Source organism: Octodon degus, unplaced genomic scaffold (assembly GCF_000260255.1).
Source record: "Octodon degus isolate 3935 unplaced genomic scaffold, OctDeg1.0 scaffold00010, whole genome shotgun sequence".
In the NCBI taxonomy this organism is placed as follows: domain Eukaryota; kingdom Metazoa; phylum Chordata; class Mammalia; order Rodentia; family Octodontidae; genus Octodon; species Octodon degus.
Genome location: NW_004524586.1, coordinates 3,483,552 through 3,496,422, shown reverse-complemented (window position 1 = coordinate 3,496,422; position 12,871 = coordinate 3,483,552). Strand labels below are relative to the sequence as shown.

General features: G+C 44.4%; 1 protein-coding gene across 1 annotated transcript in view; it reads right to left on the bottom strand.

Annotated features, from left to right (window-relative positions):
* The window catches only part of Cc2d2b (coiled-coil and C2 domain containing 2B), a 95,310-nt gene that overhangs the window by 2,242 nt on the left and 80,197 nt on the right, over positions 1–12,871 (bottom strand). The window contains exons 32-36 of the mRNA XM_023709075.1: positions 12,433–12,546; positions 10,396–10,530; positions 9,939–10,061; positions 2,201–2,259; positions 141–318 (exon numbers count right to left, since the gene is read on the bottom strand). Of these exons, the coding sequence (XP_023564843.1) occupies positions 141–318; positions 2,201–2,259; positions 9,939–10,061; positions 10,396–10,530; positions 12,433–12,546 (609 nt within the window). The remainder of the gene's footprint in view (positions 1–140; positions 319–2,200; positions 2,260–9,938; positions 10,062–10,395; positions 10,531–12,432; positions 12,547–12,871) is intronic.

Here is a 12,871-nt window from a genome sequence, read left to right as displayed (position 1 = left end):
TTGTCTATCAGTAAATGCATTTTAATGCCTTTATATCTCTCTTTGGGGGCCAAGATAAAAAGGCATTTTACAATTGCTATTCATCAATCAACAACACACACAAAGACAAATGTTACTGATGCATTAAATCATGTACAAACCCAGTAAAATTGCAGCAGCTTTTCAAGTTCACTCTCTTCTTCAGATGAAACAAGACTCTCTGTGCCAAATTCTAGCTTAGGAAGGATTTGTCGCAAAATGGAAGCGCACTGTCGACTCCAGCGTGTCGGGCGCTTCGGTCTCCACTCCATTATTTTCCATTTGAGTGTTCTTTCAATCCTCAGGTAAAAATGCAAAGATCATTTTTAGTGACAAATCACGATTCATTTAGTAAATGTGATGCAAGTGTTGCTGCTTTTATTCAAGTACTGTATGGGATTGATGCTGGGGGTTTAAGGAAAGCCAGCCCTATGCAGCGAGGGTTGACTATCACCATTCATGTTAGTGAACTAAAGGATAAATAAACTTGTGGTTGGCTGGGGACAGCAAAAATCTTCACTTAGTACCCAGCGCTTAGATTTCCAAAGCACACCTCTACACTGGTGTGTCAGCAGCTGCCACCTGGATGTCATTTGACACCAGCTGCCACCCAATCCCTGCATCAACTTTCTACCCTTTGAGACCTTCCTTTGGCACAGGACACTGTAGTTCCAACAAATCACCTTTCTAAAAACTAAGAGATTCAGTCTAGGATGATGTTAGTGGGGATGGCATTATTAGGTCAGCAATTTAGTAAGTAGAGTTGGGAGAAAATGGGACCGTGGACTGATGAATTTGATGATGGGCTTCCCCCTTCTAGAATGTACTTTTCCACACAAGCAGGGACTTTCGTTGGTGCTCTTGCCCACAGAGTGGTGTGTGAGGAGAATAAGGCCTAAGATGGCTGTGCTTCAGCTCGGGCTGCTGGGGTGGTGGGTCCTGGTAGGCCTTAAACCCAAGCAGCATGACTTGGGCACAATGCGCCTCATCAGCCTTTGCTGTAGGTGGCAGCCAGCCACAATTATGTGGCCTGTTACGTGTGACTGGGCTAGCAGCTGTGATGGGGCCTGAGGATTGCCACAGAAGTGGCCCCAGAGTGGCCTCTAGAAGAAAGGCATGTGTGCACCTTTCCACAGGCAATCCGAATCCCAAGGGGTCCTCCTTAGTTTGACTGTTGACCAGACAGTCTCTGGTACTGTGCTGGAAATGGTGTGATCTGGTGACAGAGCTGTCCTGGGAAGCCTCTTCTGTGCAGTATGGCTGTGTGGGGTGAAGTCTTTCCACGGTGTGTGTTACTGACAAAGCTGCTGGGGGTCTCCTCTCAGCTTTATGCTACAGTTAAGCAGGCTTAGAGGGTCTTGGTCATGGCCACCCATCAGAATAAGCACTCTGTGGTGCTTCATTAGACTCTTTTACTTCTAGATGTCAACAAGCCTGGTTTGGGCCCCAGAAGCAATACTGATGAGCAGTTTCCCTGCCTCATTTGTTACCTTTTACAATTCGTTCAGAGGTGGGGAGTGAGGGGTGGGAGCAGCAGGTGGAGCGGATGGTGTGAGAGTGAGAGAAGGGAGCGGTGCCGCTGGACTCTCCCCACTCTGTTTTGAGTGACTGCTCGTCCGTGCCTGCCAGCCCAGCAGAGGAGCATGAGTCAGTGAGGCCCTGAGAGCCAGAAGCTTCTGATGCACTTGGAGCAAGATGGGGCCTCATAGAGTCTGTGAGCCTTTGGGCTGGGCTGCACGACTCCGCAAGGCACTAGCATGCACTATTTAGTGAACGAGCGAACACCCAGGGGTAACAGCTATTTCTACCATCCAACTGGGATGCTTTTACTGTACCCTGAGTCCTGGGCCATTAACCTTTCTGTCCTTTCAAGAAGCGTCAGCTATGAGATTATGATTACGACCATAGCTCAACAAACATTTGTGCTCAGAAATTTCCAGCAGTGGGCAACAAGGTTTTCCTGAATAAACTTACGCTCTTCTCTCCAGGGGCTCCCTGAATGAAGGAAGGGTCACTCTTCAATGCCTCTACCAAGAAACAAGTACTGTAGTTCAGTTGGACTAACCATGATTATCCCCCTCTCCACACTTCCGCTGTTTGATCTCACAGGTATTTTGAAAGACTGGGTTAGGAGGGCTGAAGGTTGACTAACAAGACTTTAGCAGAAGAACATACATAATACCTGTTCTTTAGATCTTCTACCATAGTTTTATTCGTATCAGAATAAATGATTTCTTCCGGCTGAAAGACATGCAACTAAAAGTTAAGAAAGATTCTAGAGAAACCATTTTGTATCAAAGTTGCCCCTGGGAGATCTAGGAGTGGTGGGATCCAAACCAAACTCCGAATCCCTTAAATAGAACATAGATAACTACATCATTTGATTTCAAAACTACTTTAATAGAACGTGAGGGCAAGAGAGAGGCAAATTTAAAAAGACATCTTTCATAAGCAAGACAGACCTGCTATCTTATTAATTTATCCAAATAAGTATATGATATGCTATTGATTCTAGCAAGCACTCTGCAGCAGCTGAATGAGTCTCTTACAATTACTGTGTCTCTGGTGAAGTTCATGAAACTCTGTTCTGAACCTCACTCGCCTCATCTTTAGATTACAAACTACACCTCCATAGTGCCTACTGAGCTTGGACCTTAGGAGGAGTCCTAATTACATGCCAAGCCTGCCCCAGGGAGAATGCTCAGCAAACATCAGCCATTACTACTGCTGCTACGGGCCTCCTATCATGCTCACCGTCATTCTTTCCTGAGTATTTCTGACAGTTGACGGGAGACAATTCGTTGTGCTTGTGTCTGTGTGCACACAGGTATGAGTGTACACATGGACACACATACACAACACACACACACACACACACATACACACATTTCAAACTTCTCTGCCTCTATGCCTTTGCTCACGCAACTCTCCATCCCGAATCCAAGAGCGACGCTCTTCCTGTTTCCTTGGGCTCCCGTTCTTGAAAACATTTTCCAGTAGAGATGGAGAACTTGGGTTCCTTCCCAACCTAACCCTGCCCTTCCTGCATGGCTCACAAGGATGACAGTGAGGAGCTGGGCTTAGTTTTTACTCTGAGTATTCCTGAGATGAGGAACACAGGAAGCTATGGAGATAGACACTCTTCCTCTATTAGGGGATGAGGCTGTGCCAAAGGGGAGCAACCCTTGATGACACTCTACATTGTCAAAGTGTGGCCTCCAGCCTAGCGCTATTAGAGCTGGAGAACGGTTATAAACGCAAGTCTTGGCTCTCCCTTCAGAACTGCTGGATCAGAAACTCTGGGGGGGAGGCCTGTGAGCTGTGTTTTAATAGGCACCCCCTTCAGGTGGTTCTGACAGCCGAGGGTGCATCCCCACACCAGAACACGGTAGGAGACAAAAGATTAAGAAATGGAAATTGAAATCCTCGCGTCACCTAGAGGGAGTCAGCAGCTATTCCAGATAGGACTGGCGGACTAAATTTCCTGATTGTCCTTACCCACTGCTGTCAATCCCTCTACCCCAACCTGGGCGATGCTTGTGGACAAGTTAGGTCCCATCAGATTTGAAAGTTAGGCCTGGGCATCTTGCCTTGATGTATTTACAGAGTCTGTTTTCTTTTTTAGCAAAGGCCCACCATTTTGTCTGGGAATTCATGTCCCACAGAAGTTCAACAGGGTTTTCCTGCTAACCTCAGCCCTGGATGCCCACATACTCATCGTATACACTCAAATTTGTGTTTCAATCATGTGTAACAGACAAGTGTTTACCCTAGGTAGTAGCTTATTCTGGGACAAATGTGGCAAAGCAGAAAATGGAGGGCCATTAAGCTACGGGAAATAAATAATAGGGGTAGCAGTCAAGCACGAGCATAATCTTCTACTCATGGATTCAACTTGGCAGAAGGTTTTGTTTTTACTCTGAGAGAGGCTCCTGGAACGCAAGGCTGATCGTGGCCCCCTTTGCCTTGGTGCTGGCTTCTGACTGCCCTGAGAACAAAGGACCAAGCTTTGATTTTGTTCACTCCTGAACTCATTTCTGCTCACTCCCTGGCAGCCGCCAAGCTGGCCTGCCAGCTCCGCCACAGTCTGTCCCTCACCACTGCAAGTCTCGCCTTTCTTGCTCTGTCCTGGAACCATTTTCCTCCCTGACTTCCACCTAGGCCAGCTTGTCAGCCCCTGTGGGAAGCCTGCAGCTCCATCCCCGTGCCCTTCTGTTCTTACTACCGAAGCTCATTTCTTCTCTAGGCACCACTGCACGGGCTTGTTTTCTCCTGTAGAAATGATGTTCCAAAAACATTGAGATACATCTTTTTTCTTTGTGGTACCTACCCCTAACACAGCAATGGGTCAGAGCAGACATCAAAAAATATCGCCTGAATGAATAAGAGAATGGTACTGAGCCAGGTGTGGTGGCACATGCTTGCAATCCCGGCACTAGAGAGGCAGAGTCAGGAAGATTGCTGTGAGCTTAAGACTAGCTTGGGCTGCAAAATGAGCTCAAGGCCAGCCAGAGCTGCATAGCAAAAAAAGACAAAAAGGGAGAGAGGAGAGAGAGAGAGAGAGAGAGAGAGAGAGAGAGAGAGAGAGAGAGAGAGACTGTATTGAGCAAACAACCTCATTTCTCAATAGATTATTTGCCCTGCATGAGGCAGCCATGCTTCAGCCATAGCTGGGGCTTGGACAAGTAAACCATGCACAGTAGGGACCCTAAATATAGTTTTCTCAAGAGAGATAAGCATGTTTTTTCCATCACGAAAGTGCTATTTCCAATAGGAAACATACAAATACATACATATGCATGATCTACGTGGAAATGCTTTTAAAGATGCATAAGAAACTAACTACTGGACAGTAGTTATTTCTTAGAGGGTGTAGAAAAGACACTGAAGGGGAGAAAAACTCGTCATTTTATGTACTTTGGTCACCCACAACCACCATGCATTCTTTGTGATATTGTGGATCGCCTTAAATTTGTCAGCACAGAGATAATTTAAGGAACATCCACTTGATATACTTGTTACCCAGCTATATCTAATTATTGAATTCTTCAGTATTTATTTTAGATTTTTAATAAAGAAGACACTATGGAGGACTTCACGGAAAATGGTGGCATGGTGAGAAGCAAAGAGTCTTTCTAAGATTTGGTGTACAGACCCTGGAATACAGCAACGTGAGGAAAAGCGGAGGAGGGGAGTGTATCCCTGGGGCTTGGGAAGGGTCTGAAGCGAAAATTGGAGTCCAAAGGGAGAGAAAAAAGAAAAAACTCAATGAAGAAGACAGTGGCAGCAGGGGGCGCCTTTCCTGAGCCCGGAGGCCCTCTGGGGGAGGGGCAGTTTGAACACACAGATGCACAGTGACAACCAGGGACCTCAGAGGCCTCTGCAGAGAGGCACAGCAGTGGAGCTGAGCAGTGGCCACTGCAGAGCTCAGTGGCTGGAGAGTTATCTGGGTTCAGACTTCCCAGGGGGGCCACTGGCCAGAAGCTATTTTGGAGAGGGGCCAACTGAGCCCTGAGCCCGGAGCAGCTGCTACCTCCATCTAATGGCTCCCAGTGTCAGCGGGAGGAAGTTGAGCTCAAGGCGGCGGCGGCAGGCCAGGGAGCCAATTTCCAGCGGGCGTGAACTGAGTTCAAGCCAGCAGGAGAAGCGCGAACTGCTGCAGGCTGAATGGGTTTGAAGCAGCCCAAACTTCAGGGGAACTAAAGAGGCGAGCTTGTGGGTTGCACAGCTCCCCTGCTGGCTTGCTGGGATTAGCCAGCTCAGATTTGGACGCCGTCTACCAGGGACAGCAAGACGTACCTTGAAGTGCACTTTTTTTCTTCTCATTTTTTCTCTCTCTTTTTTTCTTTACTGTTCTTGATTTTATATGATTATGAACACGGTTGCTAGGATTTTGTTGTTCTTTTCTCTTCCTGTTTTATTTCTTAGATCTTTCCTAGCCTCCTGTCTTCTCCACCAGTCTTCCAAACTTCACCGGCTCTCCCTTTGTCCTCCGGCCTTGTTTCTAATCTCTTCCTCTTCTTCTGTTTCTTTATTTTTTCCTAATAATCCCTTTTAAATATTCTTCCTGAGGGTAAAACTGCTATTTTGATGAATGCAAACTCTATGAAAAGACTTCTAGATTTAATAACCAAAATCAGTAGCACAGCTGGATACAAAGGCAACACGCCCAATCAAGAGCCTTCCTGTACATAAATAACAAACTCATTGAGAGAAAAATTAGGGACATACCACCTTTTACCTTTCACAACAGCATCATAAAAAATGAAACACTTGAGAATCAATGTAACTAAGAAAAAAAGACTGCTACACCAAAAACTACAGTATTTTGAGAAAGAAGATTGAAGAGCATATCAGAAAATGGAAATATATCCCTCGTTATTGGGTATGAAGAATGAATATAGTGAAAATGGCCATACTTCCAAAATTGTTATAGAGATTTAATGCAATACCAAGCACAATACCAATAGTCTACCTCATAGAATTAAAAAAAAAAATCCTAAAATTCATTTGGAACCAGAAAAGACCTAGAATAGCACCGACAATTCTGGGCAACAAATAAACTATAGGGGCATCACAATCCTTGACTTGAATCTGGACTACAAAGCTACTGTGATAAAAGTAGCATTGTACTGGCAAAAAACAAAAACAAAAACAAAACAGACAAAAACCAAAACAATAAACCAGACCTGAAAACCAATGGAACAGATGAGAGGATGCAGAAACAACCCCAGACACACTCAGCCACCTTCTCTTTGACAGGGGTGCCAAACACCTTCACTGGAAGAAAGATAGCCTCTTTAATAATTGGTGCTGGAAAAACTGGCTTTCCAAATGATGAAGATTGACAGTAGACCCATAAAGGACAGGGTCTATGGGTGTCTGCAGGGTCTATGGGGTGTCTACATGGTCTATAGGGTGTCTAGAGTGTCTCACTACGTAGATTGGACTCATAGTGATTCTCCTGTTTTCAGCCTCCCAAGCACTGGGATTACAGGTGTGCACCACCACACCTAGTCTCAATTGCCATCTCAGTGCACCACAGAGGCGGGGCTGGCACAGCAAGCCAGGGATTGAACCGTGGCCGTTACGTTCTGCCTAAGCAGGGACTTTAATTTGTTGAGTTATCAGGCTGGCCCTTGAAAGTAGATCCATATATTTAACCATGCACTAAACTAAAATAAAAATGGATCAAAAATTTAAATATTAAAGCAGAAACACTAAATCTGCAGGAAGAGAGAACAGGTAAAATTCTTGAAGACATTGGTGTAGGCAAACACTTATAAACAAAACCCTTATTGTGTGGAAACTATTACAAAAAATCAACAATTGGGACTTCATCTAATTGAAATGCTTTTGGACAGGAAATAAAACTACCAACAGAGAGAAAAGACAATGTAGCATGTGAAAAAGTTCCAGCTGTTCCTCAGACAAAGGACTAATACATAGAATGTATAAAGAACTGAAAAAAATCAGACCCCTAAATTTAAAGACCCAATACAAAAATAGCATCTAAAATGAATAGATGCTTCTCAGATGAAGAAATAGAAATGGCAGATAAATACATGAAAAAATGCTCAATATCACTGGTCATTCAAGAAATGCAAATTAAGGCAATGCTCAGATTCTGTCTCACCCAAGAAAGAATGGCTGTTATCAAGAAATCAACCAATAGCAAATGCAGGTAGGGTTGGAGGAAGAAGGAACCCTTCTCCATTGTTTGTGGAAGTACAGACTGCTGCAACCACCGTGGAAATCAGTATGGAGATTCCTCAAAAAACTGAAACTAGAGGCTCCATTTGGCCCAGCTATTCCCCTTCACGGTATCTTCTCAAAAGAATGAGAAGCTTCATACCATGCGACATATGCACGTGATCTTAGTCATTTTCTCTTGTTGCTGGGACAAAACATCCAACACCCAGAATTAAGGGAGGAAAGGTTTCTTTAGCTCGCAGCTTGTAGAGGTTTCAGTCCACGCTCCGCTGGCCCCAAGGCAGAGAGAGTGGCACGTGCAGAGGGCAGCAGTTCACGGCAGAAGTCAGCGGCAAGAGCAGAAGAGGAGCAGCAGCAGCGGCGGCGAGAGCGCAGCTCTTTCCTCCCTCACGCTGTGTCCAGGCTCTCTGCCCTGCGGAGCGGGTAGCTCTCACACCCATAATCCCAGTAGTGGACTATGAATCAATCGCAAAATCTATAAGCCCACCGCACGGCTGCATGAGGCTGTGGGGGGACATCTAGACGCAAGCCATCGCACACACCCAAGTCTATATTTACAGCAGCACAGACTGCAATAACTAAATCTTGGAAACAGTCCAAATGCCCATCAACTAATGAATGGATAAAGAAGATGTGGTTTTTTAATGCAATAGCCTACTCTGCATCCATAATGAAGGATAAACTTGAGACATTTATAGCTAAATGAAAGCACTTTGAGGCCACATTCAAGTGAATTAAACACGCATGTAAATATTGCATCTCTTCTCTGGTGTGAGAAACCAAAAGTATAAACAAGGGCCAACATGTAAAATAGATATTATGAAATAGGAAGAAAATGTTAAAATGGGCAGGGAGGGCCGAGGAGAGAGCTCTGTAGAATAAGTGCCTGCCTGGTAAGTGCAGGGTCCTGAGTTCAATCCCCAGCACTGAAAATAAAATAAAATAAAATAAAATAAAATAAAATAAAATAAAATAAAATAAAATAAAATGGGCAAGGGGACTAGGGAGGGGGAGGGAGAAAGGAAGGAAAGAAAAAGAAAAAACAACAAGAAAAGAAGGAGAAAGTGTAAGCAAAGGTTTTGTAAATAAGTAGAGGAAGAGGGGCTTAAAGGGAGGATAAAGGAAGGGGGAACAGTCAAGGTACGTCAGGTACAGGTGCACATTCCCTATGAGGAATGGATCATTATGTATACTTAAACTGTACCAATAAACTTAACTAAAAAGAAGAAGAAACCGTGGACAGCCTCAGGTGCTAGTGTATGTGCCCCTTACCTCTTTCTTCCCCTCTCCCCAAAGTAGCCTCTAATCTGGTTTGGCACGAGCGGATGGAAGGTCGCTTGTCCTCAGCTTCGCCCGAAAGCAGCACGTTTCTCTCCAGAGTGCAGCAGTTTGTATCCTCCTGATTCTCGTCTTTGCTGAGACTTGGTATGATAACACTTGCTGGGGACCAACTTTGTGCACTTGAAATACTATTTTATTTTTTAGTTGAACATTTGGTTGATGCTTCCTGGATTGTCTTTTGCCTATTTTTCTACCGTTCTTTTTGTCTTTGTCTCATCCTTTATTTCTCTCTCTCCTGTCTTTCCGGGCTTACAGTGCCTAATTTGTGGAATTAGTAGCTGTCGTCACACTGCCACCCCACGGCTCTCAATCCGGGTGCCCCAGTGGAAATGCTATCTGGAGCACGTCCCTGAAGTGGCCCGAGTCAGCAGATTCCCCACACCACGGTTTCCGTCGGCAGAGACAGCTCTTGGACACCCCTGAGCCTCAGACAGCAAGCTAATAGCCAGGAGGAGGGAAGCCCTAGCATAATCCCTGACTTCTAAAAGTGAGTCCTTGATTTTCCTGAGGCGTTTTTCAGCCTGGCTGACACCTTTAGATCAGTGCTGCTCATGGTTAGTGTTTCTCTCCTTTCTAGTTCCATAAGGTAACTGCCACAGTTCGAGGATCGATGTGCACTTCTCCAATTTTTATAAAGTTTAAATTCATATAAGTTTAAATTTAAATCAATTTCTTTTTTTCCCTGTTTTCCCCCTTATTTAGAAGGGACCAAAGTAACCTAAACACAGATCAGATGGCAGAGAAAACTAGTTTTGATTAACATCGCCAAATAATTCAATAAGCAGTCAACCATAAAACATAACAGGCGATATCCCTAGAAGCAATGGCAACTTTCCTGTAGACCCACTTGGAAAAACATAATTTACCTGTATGCTTTGTATTTTTGTTCCCTGAAAATTTTTTGGAAGCAACTGTTTCCAGAAACTTTCCTTTGAATAGTCAAAATAGACAGCCATTGGTGTGTTGTTTTGTTGAATATTAAACCAGACCTATTAAAACATTAACAGAAAACCAACAGAGGTCTGTAGAAACACAAAGCCAGTAGTTACTGAAGACAGAGAAAACATTCATAGTCTTACTACTCAACAAAGTGGTAGAAGACAAGAGAAGCTCTGAGGCAGGAGACAGAGGTTCTAGGATTTTGTGGTCAAAGGACTTTCCCACTAGGTCTCAACTTTGGAAGCTCCAGGGAGAAAGACACCCAACCCCTGTGCCCCAGGGACCCTGACAGGACATCTGTGTCCTCAAAGTCCCAGGCGGTTCTCATACATAGTTAGGAACTCTTGAGTTAACTGAAAATAAGATTTCTTTCCGTATACTTACATTCTTATCATTAAACAAACAATCTACACTTTGTAAGGGACAAAATGGATCAAACTGCCTGTGACAGTGTCCAGTTGATGGGTTCCAAAGCAAATATTCATTAGCTTCTTGAGTTAATACATATGCAGCATGCCCCTAAAAGGAAAAATATTTAAAGTCATTTTGGGTGATTTTTAACTAACTTCTATGTGTGGAAATTATACTGTAATGATTCTCATTCTTAAAATAATTTTTTAAAAGGGCTTTTAAACTTTTTTTTTAAAATAAGGAGACCCCTAAAACTCTCCAAATCCTCAGTCTCAAGTTAGCAAGAGGAGCCAAATGACAGAACACTGTGGGTGTGCCCCGATGCTAGTACAGTGTTACTGTAATGAAGTCAATTTATTAGGATGAGTACAACAGGCACTACCAACGCGCTCTGAGGGAGAGGCCCTTCGTCCACTCCACACACAGGAGTCACACAGACTAGCGGCCCTGGGTTAGACAACCAACTGGAGGCTGAGGGTGGACCCCTGGCTCAGTTAGGGATGGAGAGTCAGAGTTAGGCTCTGCTGGAGTCATAAAGACGTTATTAAGTTATGATCCACTAAATGATCCACTAAATTAAACTTGAGTACAAGATTTGGAGTTACAGGTGAACAAAAGTACACAGGAAACCAGTCTGAGAATGAGAAGTAGTCACGTCAGCATTTTGCCCTACACCATTTTGTAGTACAAGCCTTTCTTAGCAAAGAATAAACGTATCATAGTACGAGTGTTTAACTTTACTGAGTATTTATGTGTGTCAGATGCTATGCTAAGGAATTATCCTAATTTTTCTCACTTGAATTCACCACCAGCTCCATAGGTGGGGATGATATTTCTGCCTACCTTTGATAGGAAGAACCAGAGGCTCAAGGTTTCATCTAAGGTAACAGAGAGTGGCGTTATTGCAGTTCTGTGGGGCGATAACTGAGGCTCGGAGAGGCAAACACAACTGAGCCTGCACAGAGAGTAGGTGGCAAGCCCGGGTCTGCGCTCCAGGCTCTTGCTCTGAGCCCTACTCCGTGCAGCGCTGGCCTCCTTCACTCCAGAGCGCTCGCTGCTCGCCGCCGATGCACTCACGCTGTCGCTCCCGCGGAGGAGGCCGCCCCTCCACCGCACGGCTGAGGCGGACCCCACAGGGCGGACGGCGGTGGGGGGAATCACGCCCTGCATCTGCCACTCACGGTAGCTGTCCAAGTACCGCTGGCCATTTACTGCCACCTAGTGACGCTTAAGACTGCCACAGCGGATTCCACCCAAGGATTGGCCATGGGATTTGGCTAAGCAAAGCTAATACGGACATAAACCATGTCCAAGGAATGCAGGAAAGTAAATTATCATGACAGAAATCGTAAGGCAAGACTGGAACACTGACACGTAGCAAAATACTCATGGTGGGAGTAAAAATCCAAAAGAGCGTCTTTTTGAGATGTGAATTTAGGAAAATATAAAATATATAGTTGTAAAAATCCCAGATAGGTAGACATGAATTTCTTGGCTTCTCTTTCAAATTTCAAGTCTAGGAGACAGATTCTGAGAAGAAATGTTTGTTAAAAATCTTAAAATATTAGAACTCCAGTAATGATCCTGGTCATGAGGAGGGTAACAGCCACCAGAACCACACTGTAAGTAAAGCTACGGAAGTCCCCTCCCAACACACACACACGCACGCACACACACACGCACACACGCACGCACACGCACACACGCACGCACGCACGCACACCCATACATCTGTGTATTTGCCATGAACAGGTGCTATTCTCTGTGCCTTGTAGGTTCTAGGTAATTTAATAGATCCCCATGACGAAGCACAATTTTTACTGTTCTTCACAAAGGGGAAGACAAGGAGAAAGTTATTCCGAGAACTGAAGAAATTTTAACGGACCAATTGACTATTAATTGACTGTAAACTTCTTTAATTAGCTTATGAGAAGATGGAAATGGGGTGGAAGCTTTTAAAACTTGCGGTGGAAATCTTATTTAGTTCTGCAATACAATTCTAAAACTTACTTCTAATGCCGAGGTCCCCAGGAGGACCAGTGCCTTCTTTCCAAAATACAAGAAGAAGTTACAGAGCAGTACGGCATGCTCTTCCTTATTCCCAGCAGCGAGGTGGACGCAACGCTAAGGCAGAGCACAAGCAACAAGAACGTAAGGGAGGAGAACGAAGTTGGACAATGCAAGAGCCCAAACGTAGAGCTCTTCTATTCCTTCCAAACACACCTATTTTTACCAGACCGCTAAAGTGACATAAAAGCTGAAGCGTCTAGCTTTGCTCAACAATAGAAGAAAACACTGATTTGAGACACTGGGTTTCAATGCTATTATGGGCTTCTGTACTCTTTTAGAATATTTTGCTGAGTTTACACACCTATAATATTCAACAAAGGAACTTAAAAAAAAATTGGGGTATGCCTATGAATGTCCATTTTGTATCTGTGTATTCAAA